General features: G+C 42.5%; 1 protein-coding gene across 2 annotated transcripts; it reads left to right on the top strand.

Annotated features, from left to right (window-relative positions):
• Positions 1-6,846: 6,846 nt before the first annotated feature.
• LOC149281277 (villin-1-like) lies at positions 6,847-17,458 on the top strand. Of its 2 annotated transcripts, none has more exons than XM_089499442.1 (19): positions 6,847-6,921; positions 7,205-7,279; positions 8,802-8,998; positions 9,374-9,482; positions 10,272-10,382; positions 10,535-10,737; positions 10,990-11,068; positions 11,410-11,508; positions 12,117-12,270; positions 12,736-12,836; positions 13,394-13,531; positions 13,887-14,045; positions 14,280-14,459; positions 15,515-15,660; positions 15,843-15,987; positions 16,298-16,486; positions 16,603-16,671; positions 16,926-17,066; positions 17,345-17,458. In XM_089499442.1, the coding sequence occupies exons 1-19, from the start codon at positions 6,847-6,849 to the stop codon at positions 17,456-17,458; spliced, it is 2,484 nt and encodes an 827-aa protein (XP_089355568.1). The 2 variants fall into 2 exon arrangements, with proteins under 2 accessions (XP_089355568.1, XP_089355569.1); XM_089499443.1 differs by having other exon boundaries at positions 16,603-16,678; positions 16,942-17,066.
• Positions 17,459-18,091: the final 633 nt, after the last annotated feature.

Below are 18,091 nucleotides of genomic sequence, written 5' to 3'. Positions count from 1 at the left end.
TGTGACGAACAAACAATACATATTCACCTAACGGACTGCACAGAACGACCATAGAAGGAATACAGAAAGGATCCAGTCATTGTGAAATCAGTCGTAGAGATATTAAGAATGTGAAGAAAGCACAAAATTACCCAAATTCACCAAATCAGAGAAGCCCATAGAGCTGCTCTATTGCTAACCATCACCTGCCCTTCATACCCCTCTGCCCAACATGTGCTCTCTTTTAATGGTTTATCTGTTGCACCCACGCACTTAAGAGATTTCTTAATCAATAACACGGGGCGGGGATGCCCCGGAACATTATTAACTCGCAAGTTCATGACAGCTCAGATCCGTACTCGGGTTATCGCAGCGAAGGGAGGTCAAGACTGCCTCTTGGTGGTTGATGATTAACCCTTTGCGTGCCAGAGTGATGGGCAGTGCGCTGCAGATAAATCATTTTCTTACCCTCCTAGCATTTAAAGAGCAGATTTTATTTTTTTAACTTCCCAGCAGCCGGATGGAATTTATTTATTACGAATGATTCGGTTTAATTTTTCCACCCCAAATGTTCATTTATAAAAAAAAAAAAAAACAAGTCCTCACCCCCGAGGTTCGGTTTAAAAAATACATTGTATATTACAGCCTGGGTTCATTCACACTCCGGTCAAATTATTGTCTTTTTTTTTTTTTTAACCCTTGCATCCAAAGATGACTTAAACAGAGCGCCATTCCCTCCCGTTAACCCTTGATTTGCCTCATCAACAAGGGTGTTGCATATAAAAGTGTCGTAAAAAGAGTCGGATGAGCAACAGTAACTCGGATTTAGGTATGAAGAAGGAATTTGCACCTAGAAAGGTTTGGCTCTAGTTTAGTGATAATTTTTAATTCATTCTTCTGCAGACTATGCATACCCTCCAAGTGTCCTGTTTTAAGTGGGGCAGTCCTGATTTTTGGGCACTGTCCAGCCAAACGACCCCACCTTCAAGTATCCTCAGCTGGGTAGGGACATCCGATGATCTGCCCTGACGACCCCACTTAGTGTAGACCTCAGTTCCGGCTTCTACGCGGCCAACTTGCTATGTATTGAAGCAGAGAACGGTGATATGACATCACAACAATGATGACACGGACCAGTGCAAAATCTTTGTAAATCAGTGTATGCGCAGCCGTGAGGAGAGGCCGTAATGTGGGCATCCCACTGGACTGCAGTGACAGTAGTGATAGTATCGATAGTAGTGATGGTAGTGATAGCAGTGATAGTAGCCATGGTAGTGATGGTAGTGACAGCAGTGATAGTAGTGGTAGTAGTGATAGGAGTGATGGTAGTGGTAGTAGCGATGGTTGTGATAGCAGTGATGGTAGTGATAGTAGTGATAGCAGTAATGTAAGTGGTAGTAGCCATGGTAGTAATAGTAGTGATGGCAGTGATAGTAGTGGTAGTAGTGATGGTAGTAATAGTAGTTATGGTAGTGATGGCAGTGATAGTTGTGGTAGTAGTGATGGCAGTGATAGTAGTGATAGTCACTGTCAGGGCTGTCCTGTGTTGTAACTCTGGGGGAATGTCAGATACGGGACGTTTATTAAGATAAAGAATGCAGAAAAAGCGAATCGCACCCAGATTATTGTACAACGAACGCGGCTCAAAGGTACTTTCTCGCCCTCGTGGATAATCACGTCTACGCACGCCTGTTACTGGGAACTCTCGGGGTTTTTGCCCCAATCTCAAGGTGAAGGGGCAGATTCTCGGGGTCACACAGTCTGACGCCTTCCTATTCCCCCTCCTGCTGGGATCAAATATAAGACTCCCAGTTGGTGCTTTTGCTACCAGTATGTTATGGTTGATACTCCTGCTTGAATGCAGATGACTCAATTAAGTGCATCTTGACGACTGGTATTAGAGCCACTTGGGTGACACATTTGGCGAGTCCTCTGCATGGTATCTTCACGATGGGCTATTAAAGGGTTAATACATCAAGAATCTCCCGATCCGCTCACTAAAGGCTCGTAGAGCCGTTTGCATTTGTGTGTAAAGAGTTAACTGGAGCTGAGGGGCCCCGCTGGGCGTCGGATCAGGCAGGGTGACTCAAACCCTCTTATCAGCCGTCGCTTTATGATGGAGAAAGACTTTTATCGAGTTGAGTTCCCCGATACTTCCCTTTATTTCACTTTCATTTATATTGGGGGTCGCTCCAGGTTTTTAGGAGCCCTAAGAAAAAAAAAGATTTAGGGGGCCCCACCATAAATACAAGACGCGAGGAAACGGATTCCTGGACTGGTCCCGCGATGTCGCGCAGGACCGCCTGACCTTCTGAGTCCGCACGCCCCGCTCGCCTCCCTTTATACCGGAATATTTATAGCCGGCGATCCCCACCCCTCCCTAGCTCTGTGCATGCAGGGAACAAACGATGAACTCTGACCTAAGCAGTTTGGAGAAATACAGAAGCTGCCGGCCGATCGGCCCCATCCGGCCCCCGTCTAGTCGCCCGTTTCTCCTGCTGTAAAGACTCAAACCTTAATCAGTCGTTGGTCGCCCTATGCCTATCCCATGCATGTTTAATACCCTCACTGTATTACCCTCTACCACTTCTGCTGGGAGGCTGTTCCACCTATCTACCCTCTCACTAAAATAAAACCTCCTTACACCCAATCCCGTGGGAATGTCACCCCAATTAATGAGGTGTAAATGTGTTTGTTTCCTATCGTTACCAAGTAAATGTTGGGTTGTGCATGCGCGGAGCGGTGTTGTCGTCCTCCGCCTCTGATTGTGTTTGATGCAGAAAAAGGTATTAAGGGGTTAACAGAAAATGCCCCCCATAGGATGCTGCGGGCTGTTTGGAAAGGGTTACCAGGCGTCTCAGATGGTTCGTTGTCTCCCAAGGGGCCAAAGGTACGCAAAATATTCTGGGAGTGAAAGGGTTACCTGGCTAATTCCTATCCTTATCGGCCCCTGGAGGCCGACACAAAGTTCTTCCGTGGTTGTAAATAATATGGGCGCTATAAACCCCGGCGGCCATCGCTTTTCTGTTTTAAAGCCAGTTCTGCATTTTTCTCCTGATAATTTGAAAAAAACTGTATTTTAATCCCAGCATGCACCGGGCCGGCCCGTCCTGATTGGAGGAACGCTCCACGTAACAATAAATAAATGAAATAGATTCATCGTTATGTTCACTCCTCATCTGCTGGAGTGTGAGGGTGTGAGTGCATAAGTGTATGTGCGTGTGTGTGTGTGTGTGTGAATGTGTGAGTGAGTGTGAGCACGTGTGTGTGAATGCGTGTGTGTGTGAGTGTATGTATGAGTGTGTGAATGCGTGTGTGCGAATGTGTGTGAGTGCGTGAGTGTGAGTATGAGTGAGTGTGTGTGAGTGCATGGCGCTGTCGGCCAGTCCGCGTCGTTGGAAGGCGGAGCGGAATCTTCCGACATTAATAATGTTATAAAATATTTCACAAAGTTTTCCTCTAGATTGTCAGCCTGCGAGCCGAGTTCCCCTCACTGGTTCTGGTTTTGAACTAGACTGGAAAATGTTGGCGCCGTATAAATGTAAGATAATAATAAAATTAATAATAGTAATAATAATAGTAATAATAATAATAATAGTAATAATAGTAATAATAATAATAATAATAGTAATAATAGTAATAATAATAATAATAGTAATAATAGTAATAATAATAGTAATAATAATAATAGTAATAATAATAATAATAATAATAATAATAGTAATAATAATAGTAATAATAATAATAATAGTAATAATAGTAATAATAATAGTAATAATAATAATAGTAATAATAATAATAATAGTAATAATAATAGTAATAGTAATAATAATAATAAAATAATAGTAATAATAATAATAGTAATAATAGTAATAATAGTAATAGTAATAATAATAATAAAATAATAGTAATAATAATAATAGTAATAATAGTAATAATAATAATAGTAATAATATTAATAATAGTAATAATAATTATTATTAATAAAGGGGATCATTTGTTTTTTAAACCTTTAAAAAATATTGTGTTCAATTTGTGAAAAGTTTTAAATATGATTATGGAATCAATATAGAGAATAGCTCTGTAAAGGGAGGGGGGGGGATCTCATCTGTTCACCGAAATCCTCTTTTCCCAGCCCAGCATGATGAGAGTTGTAGTTTTGCCGTTTTATGTTAATCTCTTGACTAAGCAGCCGGTTATCGCTGTTTATTTGCATGCGGAGGACATGGAGGTTCTGCTTTCTGCAGCGTGAAATATTATGCTATCTAATGACTTTATTGCCAACATTATTAATCTCTACTGCTTCTGCTGGGAGGCTGTTCCATTTATCTACTACCGTCGCAATAAACTTCCTTCCATTCCATCTAAGCCTCTGAGATAGTTCTGAGATGGATGACTTTATCTGGTTGATTCATCAAATTTTGATACGTGGTCACCATAGAAACTCACAGAATGGACCAATTAGCAGGACCCATCTGTTGGTTACTATGGTGATAAGACCACTTTTCAGATGTTGCACCAGAATCACTTTTTATGGAGCCACCCCCCCCCCCTCATTGGACCTCCAACCAAAGACAGCGCTGCGGCTGAACGGGAAAGGCGCTGACGTCGTACTTTAAATAAATAGCAATTTATAAAGTGCGTTCAATCATCTTGGGAGGCTCCGGGGAGAGGTCTGTACCTGCCTCCTCTCACCAGCTGAGACGTATGCCCTTATATGGGAAACACAGATGACGGGCCGAGCTGCCGGGGGTTTGGGACAAAGGTCGGTACTCGCAGGCAGGAGACAGTCTGCAGGTATCTGAGCTCCGTGCAGGTCTGCTCTGCTCTCCCGACGGCCGGCCACACCTGACACGCAGGTAAGACCCCCCCCTCACCTGTGTGGGGGGCACCTGGGAAACGAAGCCCCTTTTATTCCCTAATATAGGGCGACAAACAGCCAAATGTTTATTACTATAATTGCCCTAAATATACTTTTTTTCCCCGTAACGGAGCCGCCTGGTCACCCTACCCCAATAGTGACTCTTTTTTGTCCATTTTTATATGAGCTTCACCCCAAACCAGTAACCCCACCAATGACCATTAAATCCCACCCAGCGTCTGATTATTTTAGACGTTTCGGGGTCCCACCGCCCTGCTCTGAATGTCACCTATTATTTTTATATTGGGGGGGGCTATGTATAAAGACACCGATGGCAGAATCAGTGCAATCGCCGTAGCAACCAACATAATGTTGCTTTAGCTCTTTATTTTGGTATCTGCCCTTTGTACTGCTCTGCGGAATATGTGGGCGTTATTAACTATATTTGGAAATAAATGACAGCATGGATAGAAGTTCTTTATATTTCTAGATTGTAAGCTCCTTTGAGCCGGGTCCTCCTCACCTCCTGTTTCTGTAAGTCGAATTGTTATGTTATATACCACTTGTGATGTCATGCTTACCCATTGTGCAGCGCTACGGCATATGATGGCGCCATATGAAACAATAAATAATAATTAATAATAATAATAATAGCCGTCGCTTGCAGAATGTGTCGCGGAAGCCGCCGTTCCCTTTGGGGAGGAACCCGGATTTATTTAAACAATTAAACTGCCGCTGGGCTTCGGGGTCGATGATTATTTTTACCGTTTTTTTTTATTCTGTTTTACGGGTTTTATAGACAGAATGTGGGACAGATTTTAGTAAATTACCAAGATAACCACAAGCCGAGCCACGCCGGGGTCATCGTACAAAGATATGAAGAGATCCGACTTCCTCGATAATAAAGGAGCCGCGAGTTACTTTGTATCTTTGTAACAGACACTGAGGATCGTTAGCAGAGGAGGGACGGCAAACGGAAACAATTGCCCCCCCTGGGCTGTTCTGATTTAACCCCTTAAGGACAATGGGGGGTCCCAAAACCCTTTGAAAACAATGCATTTTGAGCCGTACATGTACGGCCTTTGTCATTAAGGGGTTTAACATTTTTGGACCACGATCTGAATTTATTTCTCTATTTTATTTTACTTGCAGTTCCAATTTTAGCCACTAGGGTAATATGTACACAACTGGATTATTTCTGTGGACCTTCTACGAGTTTAGTATAATTCTCCTTGTGTCGTGTTTATTACTGAGCCTCACGGCTGGACTTGCCCCCCCCAGGTTGACCGGTGCCACCCCTTGCCCTGATTGTTATATTTGTTAGGGGGTACGAGGTCCGCGAGGGCCGATCTCTGGCGCTGGGTACAGAACGGATCATTTGGGAAAACGCAGAGCTTGTTGGATGGGATCCTTCAGCCCGACCCATAAACACAGCAGATCAGAACATATTTGGGCTATAATACAAACCCGCCAGAAGGGGGCAGCACAGAATAGCGATCTCAGAATAGGAGCACAGAAAGGATCCAGACATAGTGTAAATGCTGCATAAAATCCCTATTACTCATTTCTGTTGAACTTTATCTAGAACCAAGGCTCCCGTGACCCGGAATGCTGAAACGCTAGCAAACCCGGGGACAATTATTAGTTAATAGAAAAATAATCGATGCCATAACATTACTTTATCAGCCAATGATTTACTTTATGTCATTTATTAAGTAGAATGCGGTATCTGCGTCAATACGGATAACCGTCGCGCAGGAAGGGCTGAGCCGGCCCCGTATACTGTATAATGTATAATATGCCTATAGGGTCAGCTTTATGCCCCCGCGCAGGAGAAGATCCTGGGACGGGTTCGTTATGATGCGGAGTGATGATGAAGGATGATTCTCATTCATATACATTATGGTCGCGCATGTGACTGACACAAGCTTCTGATTGGAGGATAATAACCACATTTTCTCTTTGAACAGGTTTCTAAGTGACGTTTATCCACCCGATATTACAAGATGCCGGAACTCACGGAAAAAGTCACGAAGTCTCTCAATAAAACCACTCCGGGGCTTCAAATATGGAGGATCGAGGTACGCAAATATCACTATATCTCCAACAAAGAATAGTATGCAAAGTCTACCGAGAGGGTGGTAGATAAGGGGAACGGCCTCCCAGCAGAAGTGGTAGAGGGTAATACAGTGAGGGGTCCCGCTGTGGGTACAAGTCCAGAGCATGTAACTAATGGGAGAGATTTCATAATCACGGGGAGTCTAATTGAAATAAAGAGACTTTTGACTCGTCCGCTCGTAATTCATGCGCAGACAGGTCCGGCTGACTTTTAACGTCCGATGTTTCCGTTTCATTCTCTTGCAGAATATGGAAATGGTTCCTGTGCCGGAAAAAACCTTTGGAAACTTTTACGACGGAGATTGTTATATCCTCCTAATGGTGCGTTTTATCATTATCTATTAATGTTTATGTATATATTTATACCGCCGTTCAAAAGTTTGGGGTCACTGAGCTGGAAAAGAAGGAAATTTCTGTCTGTAACAAAATTACAAAAGGGTTTCTAACCATCAATTATACACAGCAGTGATGGGAGTGATAAAGGGCCATTGAAACACAGGAGTGATGGGAGTGATAAAGGGCTATTGGAACACAGAAGTGATGGGAGTGATAAAGGGCCATTGGAACACAGGAGTGATGGGAGTGATAAAGGGCCATTGGAACACAGCAGTGATGGGTGTGATAAAGGGCCATTGGAACACAGGAGTGATGGGAGTGATAAAGGGCCAGTGAAACACAGGAGTGATGGGAGGGATAAAGGGCCATTGGAACACAGGAGTGATGGGAGTGATAAAGGGCCATTGGAACACAGAAGTGATGGGAGTGATAAAGGGCCATTGGAACACAGGAGTGATGGGAGTGATAAAGGGCCATTGGAACACAGAAGTGATGGGAGTGATAAAGGGCCATTGGAACACAGCAGTGATGGGAGTGATAAAGGGCCAGTGGAACACAGGAGTGATGGGAGTGATAAATCTGTATTTTATCATCTACTCATCACAGAGAGAATGTCCCTCGGTCACAATTGCCCCCCCCCCGGTAGAAGGTCATTAACCTATTATCTAAATTCTAAGGCTCTGTGGACTTTTCACTCTTGGATTTAAGTATTTTTTATATTGTCAGTAAAATTGGATGTTTCCCCCCTGATTAGAGAAGATAAATAGGGGGTTTTGGGATGGAAGGTTTGAAAAGTCTACGCGACTTTCTACGTCTCCATCACTGAGATGTCGTGGAATCGTTCGTAGAAACCCATGGAGGTTTGCGGTGATCGAATAATTACTCGGGTTGCTATGGTAACAAAGCCCCTTTTCAAATAGGTAATAGAATCATGTTTGATACACTCGCTCCGTCGTATGGTAGGTTGAAAGAAAAAAAGATGGTGATCTCAAGAAAATGTTATTATGTAACAGCCCCGGCTACTTATACACGGAATACCCCCGCGGGGGCAAAGATCTCCGGGGAGAGAGCGTGTGTGAGCGGCTCCTTTGGGACCGCTGCCTTTACTGAGATAATTATCAGCATTTATCTTCCTTTCGCTCCTTCGTCTTTCGGTGGCGTTCTAGAAACACTAATTTCTTTTTATTATATATATATATATATATATATATATACACTGTGTATATATATATATATATATATATATATATCTTATTCTATACATTATGTTGCTTTTAATATCACAAATAAATGCAAATGTTTAAAAACATTAATTTATCCGTAACTTTTTATTAAAGTGTTTTATACATAAGGCTTTGAAATGCATCCAATGATTAACTGCGAAAAGTAAATATGTATCCAAAGAGGAGCCAACTAAGGCTTAATGTAATAATTTTTGCCCAATTTGTGCTGTTTGTCGCTAATACTAATTATTTTTCTTTTTTTCCCCTTTTTTCCTTATTTTCAGACACACAAGACCGGGAAGAATTTCACTTATGATATCCATTTCTGGGTTGGGAGAAATTCCTCGACGGACGAACAAGGAGCGGCTGCCATTTATACCATCCAGATGGACGACCACCTCGGAGGGGTGGCTGTGCAGCATCGGGAAGCCCAGGGTTATGAGAGTGACGTCTTTAAGGGTTACTTCAAACAGGGGATTGTGTAGGTATCACTCCATGGGGTATTCAGGAGGGGAATAAACAGATTCTCAGGGTTTTTACCCCAGTCTCGGGGTAAAGGGGCAGTTTCTCAGGGTCACACAATCTGGAGCCAACTCCTTCATATTCTCTTCTATATCACTGCTTGAATCCCTGCTTGAACACAGGTGACTTTATTCAGAACATCTCCACCTCCTGACTGGTCACGGTTTCCATAATGACCGATATTAGAACCAGCGAGTTACTGCAATAGAATCTGCGTGACAGGCTATTAATGGGTTAATATTTAAATTATCCAAGACGGCTTATTTAGAAATTCGCGGGTGTGGAATAATTATTACGCTTTTGTCTTCATTCAATGCATCTTTTTTCCCGTTAGTTATAAAAACGGGGGAGCAGCCTCGGGGATGAAGCAAGTGGAGACCAATACATATAATGTCAAGCGTCTCCTACACGTCAAAGGGAAGAAGAATGTTCTGGCCGGAGAGGTGAGTCCTTCCTACCCCAAAGATAAAGATGACAGCGCTCCTTGTGCCGTCATAGAGTCTTATATTATATAACACTGTTTATGCGTGAGAAAAAACATCACTTTCAATATTATAATTTATTTTCACCTTTCTTCGTCTCCCTTCTTCACTCTTCTTCCTTCTTCTTCCTTCTTCTCCCTTCTTCTTCCTTCTTCTCCCTTCTTCTTCCTTCTTCTTCCTTCTTCTTCCTTCTTCTTCCTTCTTCTCCCTTCTTCTTCCGTCTTCTCCCTTCTTCTTCCTTCTTCTTCTGTCTTCTCCCTTCTTCTTCCTTCTTCTTCTGTCTTCTCCCTTCTTCTTCCTTCTTCTTCCGTCTTCTCCCTTCTTCTTCCTTCTTCTTCTGTCTTCTCCCTTCTTCTTCCTTCTTCTTCCGTCTTCTCCCTTCTTCTTCCTTCTTCTTCCGTCTTCTCCCTTCTTCTTCCTTCTTCTTCCGTCTTCTCCCTTCTTCTTCCGTCTTCTCCCTTCTTCTTCCTTCTTCTTCTGTCTTCTCCCTTCTTCTTCCGTCTTCTCCCTTCTTCTTCCGTCTTCTCCCTTCTTCTCCCTTCTTCTTCCTTCTTCTCCCTTCTTCTCCCTTCTTCTTCCTTCTTCTTCCTTCTTCTCCCTTCTTCTTCTTTTAGAAATATGCTTGTTAAAGAATTCTATATATTTTTAAAAGATATATATAATCACAAATATATTGACATTTAACAATCCATTTACTGGAAAGGGCCCTTTTAATTAGTGATCTAATTCATGCCCAACGTATTATCGCAGGTACCCATGGAGTGGAACAGTTTCAACCGAGGTGATGTTTTCCTGGTGGACCTCGGGAAAGCAATAATCCAGTGGAACGGACCCGATAGCAACAGGACAGAAAGACTGAGGGTACGTTCCGGATTTATCTAAAACGTATGGAATGATTTAAAAAGTGATATTATGTTTATTTTAATCTGGAAATTAAAATAAAATAGTAATAAATAAAAAAAAATACAGTTTTCTCATTGCTAACTCTTGGTTATTGCTTGGATTTGCCCTAGGGTATGAACTTGGCCAAGGATATCCGTGACCGTGAGCGTGGCGGGAGGGCCCAAGTTTTGGTGGTGGAAGGGGACAATGAGGAGGCTTCCCCTCAGCTCATGGAGGTCCTTACCCAGACCTTGGGACAGAGAAAGGAACTGAAACCGGCCATTTCCGACGACGTGGTGGACCACGCTGCGAAAACATCCATCAAACTGTATCAGTGAGTAGATGAAAAGCTGACATTCCCCTGGATCTGCCCCGTTGGGACATTGTGTTACTGGACAACGAGCTTGAGCCTCACAATTGCACAAATACGCAGACAATGTAGACCCCAAATACTGTCGGGCTGGTGGGAATCATGGGATTTATAGGATTAGCCGGGGCTGGCTGAGTTTCTTGCCACGATGGGGTGTCACCAACCCAAAAATACTAATTCACCCTAATTCCATACAATCTTCTTCCGTGTCTGCAGGGTATCAGATTCAAGCGGCAACATAATGGTGCAAGAAGTGGCCACCCAGCCTTTGACCCAGGATTTGCTGAGCAACACTGTAAGTCGACCATGGCTTCAACCCGAGCTAAAAGCACTCGGGATCTCGCTCCATGTTAGAGGGTCCTGATCTCTCAGAAGGCGCTTTTAGGGAATATATTCGGCGTTAGTCTCCATGCCACATTTTGGACTTTTGTAGGAAACGCTTCATTTGCAACAAAATTGCAGTTACAGAAGAGGGACGCCCCACTTTTATAGGATCTGTCCAAGCAAGACTAGCGTCTTAAAGCAGATCCATGGGGCAAAAGGTTTATTTAGTGGGACCCCCTGGGATAATCTGATAATGGTAAGCAGTTGGGTTTCTTGATTTGATTTGACTTTTATTGCCATCTGTATGAACAGGATTGCTACATCCTAGACCAAGGAGGCAGTAAGATCTTTGTGTGGAAAGGAAAGAACGCTTCAAAAGAGGAGAGACAACAAGCCATGTCTCGGGCGTTGGTGAGTAATGTCTCGAGCCAAGGGTCTCGGCCAAGTGGTTCCAAAACACGTTCCGTAGGACTAACTCCTAACAAATCGTCTATGTTGGCCAGATCAGCTCAACATGCATTGGCTCTCCTAGTGTGAGGTTCACCGATAGGCTCTAGAAAGAAGAAAAAAGGATCTACTACTGGGGGAAACCCTGTAAGAAACACCTCCTGGGGCAATAAGCGGAATTCTATGAATTCTACAAAGAACATTATGTTTCAGTTACTGACTTTGCTCTGTGTTTCTAGATTCATTTAAAGACAGGGCGACCGCGTTACAAATCGCATCAGCAAAAATCATCGTAATGCCTAAAAACCTAGGAAACGCAAATTAATTTTATCTGAAATGGGGTACCAGATTAGGAAATATTTTTGTACCAAGGAATGATATGAAACCACCCAATAAATTCATGGTTAAGAAAATCCTGTTTGCTTGAGACCAGTTTAATAACCGTGGTTACAGTTCCACATTGTCCAGTGAAAGAGTCCGCATCTGTAGGGTGGAAGGAGCCGTGAAGTGCTCTGCGCTCAAACATTTTCTTTTTTTGATTGATTGTTAAGTTTTTCTTGTTTTATCCACAGAATTTTATCAAAGCCAAAAACTATCCTCCCTCCACCAATGTAGAGGTGCAAAACGACGGGTCGGAGTCTGCGGTGTTTAAACAGCTCTTTAAAAAGTGGACTACAAAGGACCAGACCGTGGGCATGGGCAAGACGAGTACCGTAGGGAAAGTGGGTAAGTCCTCCACCCCCCACCACCCCCCAAAAAATAGCTACGTTCTTCAGGATGAAACATTAAACAAATTGTTTAATGCTTAGCGATTGAGTGAAGAAAACCAGAGAACGTCCCTTGTGATGCTTAATTTTGACGGCACAGATATGAAGAAGCCCCCCTCATGGCCAGCTGCCTATGGTGCATATATGGCAGGGCCGGCCCTGGGCAATGATTGAAAGGAAACTTTTTAACAAGCTGTTCTACTTGCTCTACTGAATACAACATGGTTTTCTATGGCTGGCCCAGAAAAGCACATATAGCCCTTAACCAATGCAATTATATTGTACAGCGCTACGGAATATGATGGCGCTATACATATAATACAATATATAATAATAAGCACAATAATAATTATGGCTACTGGTTGTAGTCCTTTATTATATATAATGCATAATATCATCATATCGTCTTTTTTTCTTTTATCAGCCAAAGTGGAACAAGTGAAATTTGACGCGACCACCTTGCACGCCAACCCTCAGTTAGCCGCTCAGCAGAAGATGGTGGATGATGGAAGCGGAGAGGCAGAGGTGATGATATTTACTGATTTATATCTCTCTCTCTCTCTATATATATGTTTGTATAGGTGTCTGTACCATAAATTCTCGGATATCTAAACCTATTGGCGTTAATATACTTTTTTTCTTTATTAAATGTAATTTCCAGATATATGTTCATTTGGACGGTTAACAAATACAATGTTTAACTTTAAGATAAAACTCGCTACTATATAGGTTATAGGGGCGCAGTGAACATCGTGCAAGCATATATAGATTAAGTTCGGGGCAAAACTCTATATGTATCACTGGTTTCCATGGTGACTCTTCCACCTTTAGAATGTTGCCCTAAAATTATTAGTTTATTAAAATATTGCCCCAGAATAATTATTGTTATTAAAACTAGCTACAGCGAACATGTGTATTTATATAGATTGTTTGGGGTAAAGCTCCATATGTATCACTGGTTTCCATGGTGACTCTTAAGAATGTTGCCCTAGAATTATTATTTTTATTATTATTTTATATCTATATCTTTTCAGGGTGTTGATATATATATATTGTTTCTCCTATTTTTATTTATTTGTTAGGTTTGGAGAATAGAGAACGTGGAATTGGCTCCAGTAGAGAAGAAATGGATCGGCCATTTCTACGGCGGCGACTGTTACCTGATTCTTTACAAATACCTCATCAACAACAAGAAACACTACATGCTCTACATTTGGCAGGTAAGGACCGCCGAGGGTTATAAACATACCTAAAAGTAAAGCTTTTTTGGGCAATTTGTTCTTTTCTGACGTCACTATGCAAAACACATTATGATATCATCTTATATAAAGGGTGCGGCCCAATCATATCTGGAGATACTTAGGATCAGGTCTCTTCTTTTAGACATATATGGGTTTTTATCCCAGTCTCGGGGCAAATGGGCATTTTCTCTGGGCTACACAGTCTGGTGCTTGTCCCTGCTTGAATACAGGTGACTTCATTCACAATGTCTTACCATGTAAATAGAGAAGACGGCCGAGTATATACAGGTACATGACCTGCCGTTAATCAATGTCTACGCTCCCTTTTGGACAGGGTCGCCATGCGAGTCAGGACGAGATTGCGGCGTCCGCCTATCAGGCGGTGATTCTGGATCAGCAGTACGGCGGGGAACCGGTTCAGGTCCGCGTAGCAATGGGCAAGGAACCGGCCCACCTCATGGCGATCTTCAAGGGCAATATGGTGGTGTACGAGGTGAGGATCTTCCATCCATATGAATGTCATGAGTGCGGAGCTTAAAAACACAACAAATATTAAAAATAAATAAATAAAAAAAAATGTTTAACCTTTTTAATGGGAAGTCCCTCATCCCTCCTGCCAGGTGCCCATCCCCCATTGGTTGATAAAGCTAGATGATGGTGGAAAGATATAATGGATACAATTTTAAGAGAATTAGAATTTCTTATTCAGTGTTTTTTTACTCTTCAGGGTGGTACATCCCGCGCGGACAGCACAGAGCCGGCCCCTGAGGTCCGCTTGTTTCAGGTGCATGGAAGTAACGAGTACAACACTAAAGCCTTCGAGGTACCGGTCAAAGCCCCTTCCCTCAATTCCAATGATGTTTTTGTGCTGAAGACGAAAGGGACCTGCTACTTGTGGTGTGGAAAGGTAAGAATTTTAGATTATGATCTCTTGTTCTCTTGTTTCTACTCATGAATCATGGCAGCTACACTGGACAACAGGACAGTGCTTGAAAATCAGGACTGTCCTGGGAAAACTGGGGCACTTGGGAAGTATGTTATCCCATTCTTGGTTTACTTAGGCCGCGTCATTCATTTGGAAATAAAGAAAGGATTTACCTGGGATACAATGTTACGATCCTGAATCAAGCCCAGCTGTTAGTTTTACTGACAAAAGGTGCCGGCTTTGATCTCATTGGAGGGCTTTTTAGCTCCGCCCACAGCACGTTTTCTTGGTTCTGGGTAATTTAAATACATTCACGAATTTGAATTTAATGTCATTTGGGTAAATGGATTAAATAACCATAATATTTGATGACACAAAATACTATAGGTGTCTATTAGATTTTAGCTGGGTTGATTTAACCCCTTCCGCTGATGAGAGAGCCGATTGCATCACAGCAGTTATCTCACTTTGCTGGTTTAGTATCTGCCAGGGGTCCGCATTTTTTTTGTTATGTTGAGAACAGATTCAAATGAAAACATTTACAATTTTAAAAACATTTTATTTATCAGAAAACAGCACATTGATAATGGAGGAAAAATACAAACTTTAGGGCAATTAAACATCCCTAAAGGGGAAAAAAATCCTTGTAGACCCTTCCTGCAGCCTGATCCTAAACTTCCTGCCTAGTGATCCAGAGGAAAATGTGGGGGACAAAAGGAGTCGTCTTTTGTCTAAATAACTCAAGACTCTTTTGAGCTCATACACTGCTCCAGCTCCAGCCTATTATGGCACGCCCATGCCTTATGATGTAATGTGGGTGTGGCTCTAACAAGCCTTATACGGAAAACCTGCTTCTATAACTCCAGCCTATTATGATGCAGAGCTTTATGAGTTGAAGTGGGCGTGGCTTTAAATAAAAAAAACAGCATGCCTGTGCTGGTTTAACCCATTGTTGCCCGGGTTAACAACCGATAATTAATGGGACAATATTCTACGTATATGAAATTATTATCGTCACCGTTCTTTCCCCCCCACAGGGATGCAGCGGTGATGAACGTCTCATGGCGAAGAACGTGGCTGATATCATCTCCAAGGGTGAGAAGGTTGTAGTTGCTGAAGGACAGGAACCGGCCGAGTTCTGGCTGGCCCTCGGGGGAAAGAGTCAGTACGCCAGTAGCAAGAGGTAAAACGCGTGGCCAGGCCACCACATGTGTGTTTCTTTTCCAATGTTCTCTTGCTGACCACTGATGCCCCAAGTAAGGTCTCGTGGTGCCTGCTAAAAATGAGACCTAAATTGCTTATAAAATGTCATATTTTACTACAACCTGTAACCGTGGCGATAATACTCATTGATTGTTTTGTCAGACTGCAAGAAGAAACCAGCGACATCACCCCTCGTCTCTTTGAATGCTCTAATCAGACTGGGACCTTTAGGGCCACCGAGATCGCAGATTTCACCCAAGACGACCTGGAAGACGATGACGTGTTCTTACTAGACGCTTGGGACCAGGTAAACAGGGAAGAACTCTATAGGGCCAGGGACAAGATCACTATGGATATTAGTGAACTAAAATTCCCATAATCCTCAGCTTTATGTGGACGCTAAATGCATCCCCACGTTATGATTGACCTCAATATTAATATGATGAGAGATACTTATAATAGAGTCCTTTGTTATCAGCGGAATGTATGTGGGGATGAGGGGACTCGTTGCTTTATAGTGATTGATTCACATCTCTAAATTAAAAATGTCCCAGTCTAGACTCCTTGGTACCCATAACTCATTGAAATGTCTCAACACTCTTTTTTTTTATTTATAGGTATTCCTTTGGATCGGAAAACATGCTAACGAGACTGAAAAGACAGAAGCAGCCTTTACAGCTCAGGAGTATCTGAAGACCCATCCTGGCGGCCGTGACATTAACACTCCGATCGTTATAGTGAAGCAAGGATACGAGCCCCCCACCTTCACAGGGTGGTTCCTGGCCTGGGATCCCTTTAAGTGGGAGGTAAATAATCAATATCCACATTTCCGACGACAGCCTGTCCTACCGCTTCTTTACTCATCCTTTGTGACCGTACTTAGATTCTATCGCGTTCTCTAAACACAATGTTACCGTTTCAGAACAGGAAATCTTACGAAGACATGAAGGCTGATTTGGGGGATGATAATGTTATCGAGCAGATCACATTGGTAAGTAGTTTGTACAAATCACGTTTTCCCCAGATAAAGATTTAAAAGCCCTGCGGCCCATTAACGATGTTCCTAATATTGCATTTTACCTTTAGGCGTTAAATTAAGCGGGTAGATGATCGCTGTCAGAGCGAGATCCCTAAGCTCAAAATATCTTGTGAAAATCTTTACTATACAACAGTTTTCTGCCACAAGCTTTTATGTGACTTCAGAGGTTCAGGCATTTACGAGACATTTTCCTGCATTCCCTTTAGGAAATTAACGGCACAGAACTGGGATCCTTCACGGCTCAAACAAAGTTTACGGCCCCCGGGATGAAGGTTTATCCCGCAGAAGCCCTGTTGAACAAAACAACAGATGAACTTCCGGCTGATGTGGATCCCAGCAGAAAAGAGGTAAAAGAAGCTAAATATTTGGTATAATTTACCAAACATGGCCAAATTATTCTGGTTACATTAAGCTTCCAGCATTCTTTTTAGATACACAGTTGCAATTTAAACAATTATTGATCAGATTATACTCGGTAGAACTGTTTAGATCTTAGGTTCAAATGTTCCCCTTTATTTTACCAATAACGTTCATATTGGTCAGAATATTAGTGCCAAAAAACAGCAGATTAGTATACTTCATCATGCCGTAGTAAAAGTGCTCTTTAAACCCTTTTCCCCCCTAGGATTTCCTGTCCAGCCAGGAATTTCAGTCCATATTTCAGATGTCCCCCGGAGAATTCCAGGCTTTGCCAGAATGGAAGAAGCAGAATCTCAAAAAAACAAAAGGACTCTTCTGATTTATTAGTCTTTTTTTGTGCTCCTTTGTTTATAATGGTTCCTATGCAACCCATTTCCCAGCAGAAACCCACCAGAGCAGGCTAAAGAGTGCAAAGATAAGAAAATTAACTCTCCACAGCTCATTGTGCCGTGTCAAGGGCCACATCAGTCCTTTTAGATCCTGTTACTATTCCAAGGGGTGCAAGTATGGAAGACAATGGGGTTTAGGCACTAAAGGTGAAAGGAGTTATGGTTTTAACTCCCTCACTTCACCATTCATTATAAAGAAGCTTCATAAGGTATAGTGAAGTCAAAGAGCTGCAACGCTGCTCTGCCTTTAGTGAATAAAGCCCATTGTCGTATGTCCCTTCTGAAAAGAGTTGATTTGGCCCTCGATAATGTATAGTAAAGAACAAAAATGCGCCGTCTTCCCTGCATTAAAAGGCGTATCATTTCCCGCGGCTCCATGTCTTAAAGGCACAGCTTCCATAGTGTAAATGGGCCTAGGCCAGGAAAGGTCACTGGAATAAACCTGAATGATCCATGGCAGACAGGAGTGGGCCCTCTAGCTGCTCTTGATTGCAACTCTCATAACACACAGGCAGCAGTGAGTGATAGAACGCGGGGAAACTGCCTAGGAAAGCCGAGGAACA

Source organism: Sceloporus occidentalis, unplaced genomic scaffold, assembly GCF_023333645.1.
Source record: "Sceloporus occidentalis isolate IW3139 unplaced genomic scaffold, rSceOcc1.0.p SCAF_136, whole genome shotgun sequence".
NCBI classification, from domain to species: domain Eukaryota; kingdom Metazoa; phylum Chordata; class Lepidosauria; order Squamata; family Phrynosomatidae; genus Sceloporus; species Sceloporus occidentalis.
The sequence above is the reverse complement of the archived record's forward strand: the minus strand, read 5'-3'. Positions and strand labels throughout refer to the sequence as shown.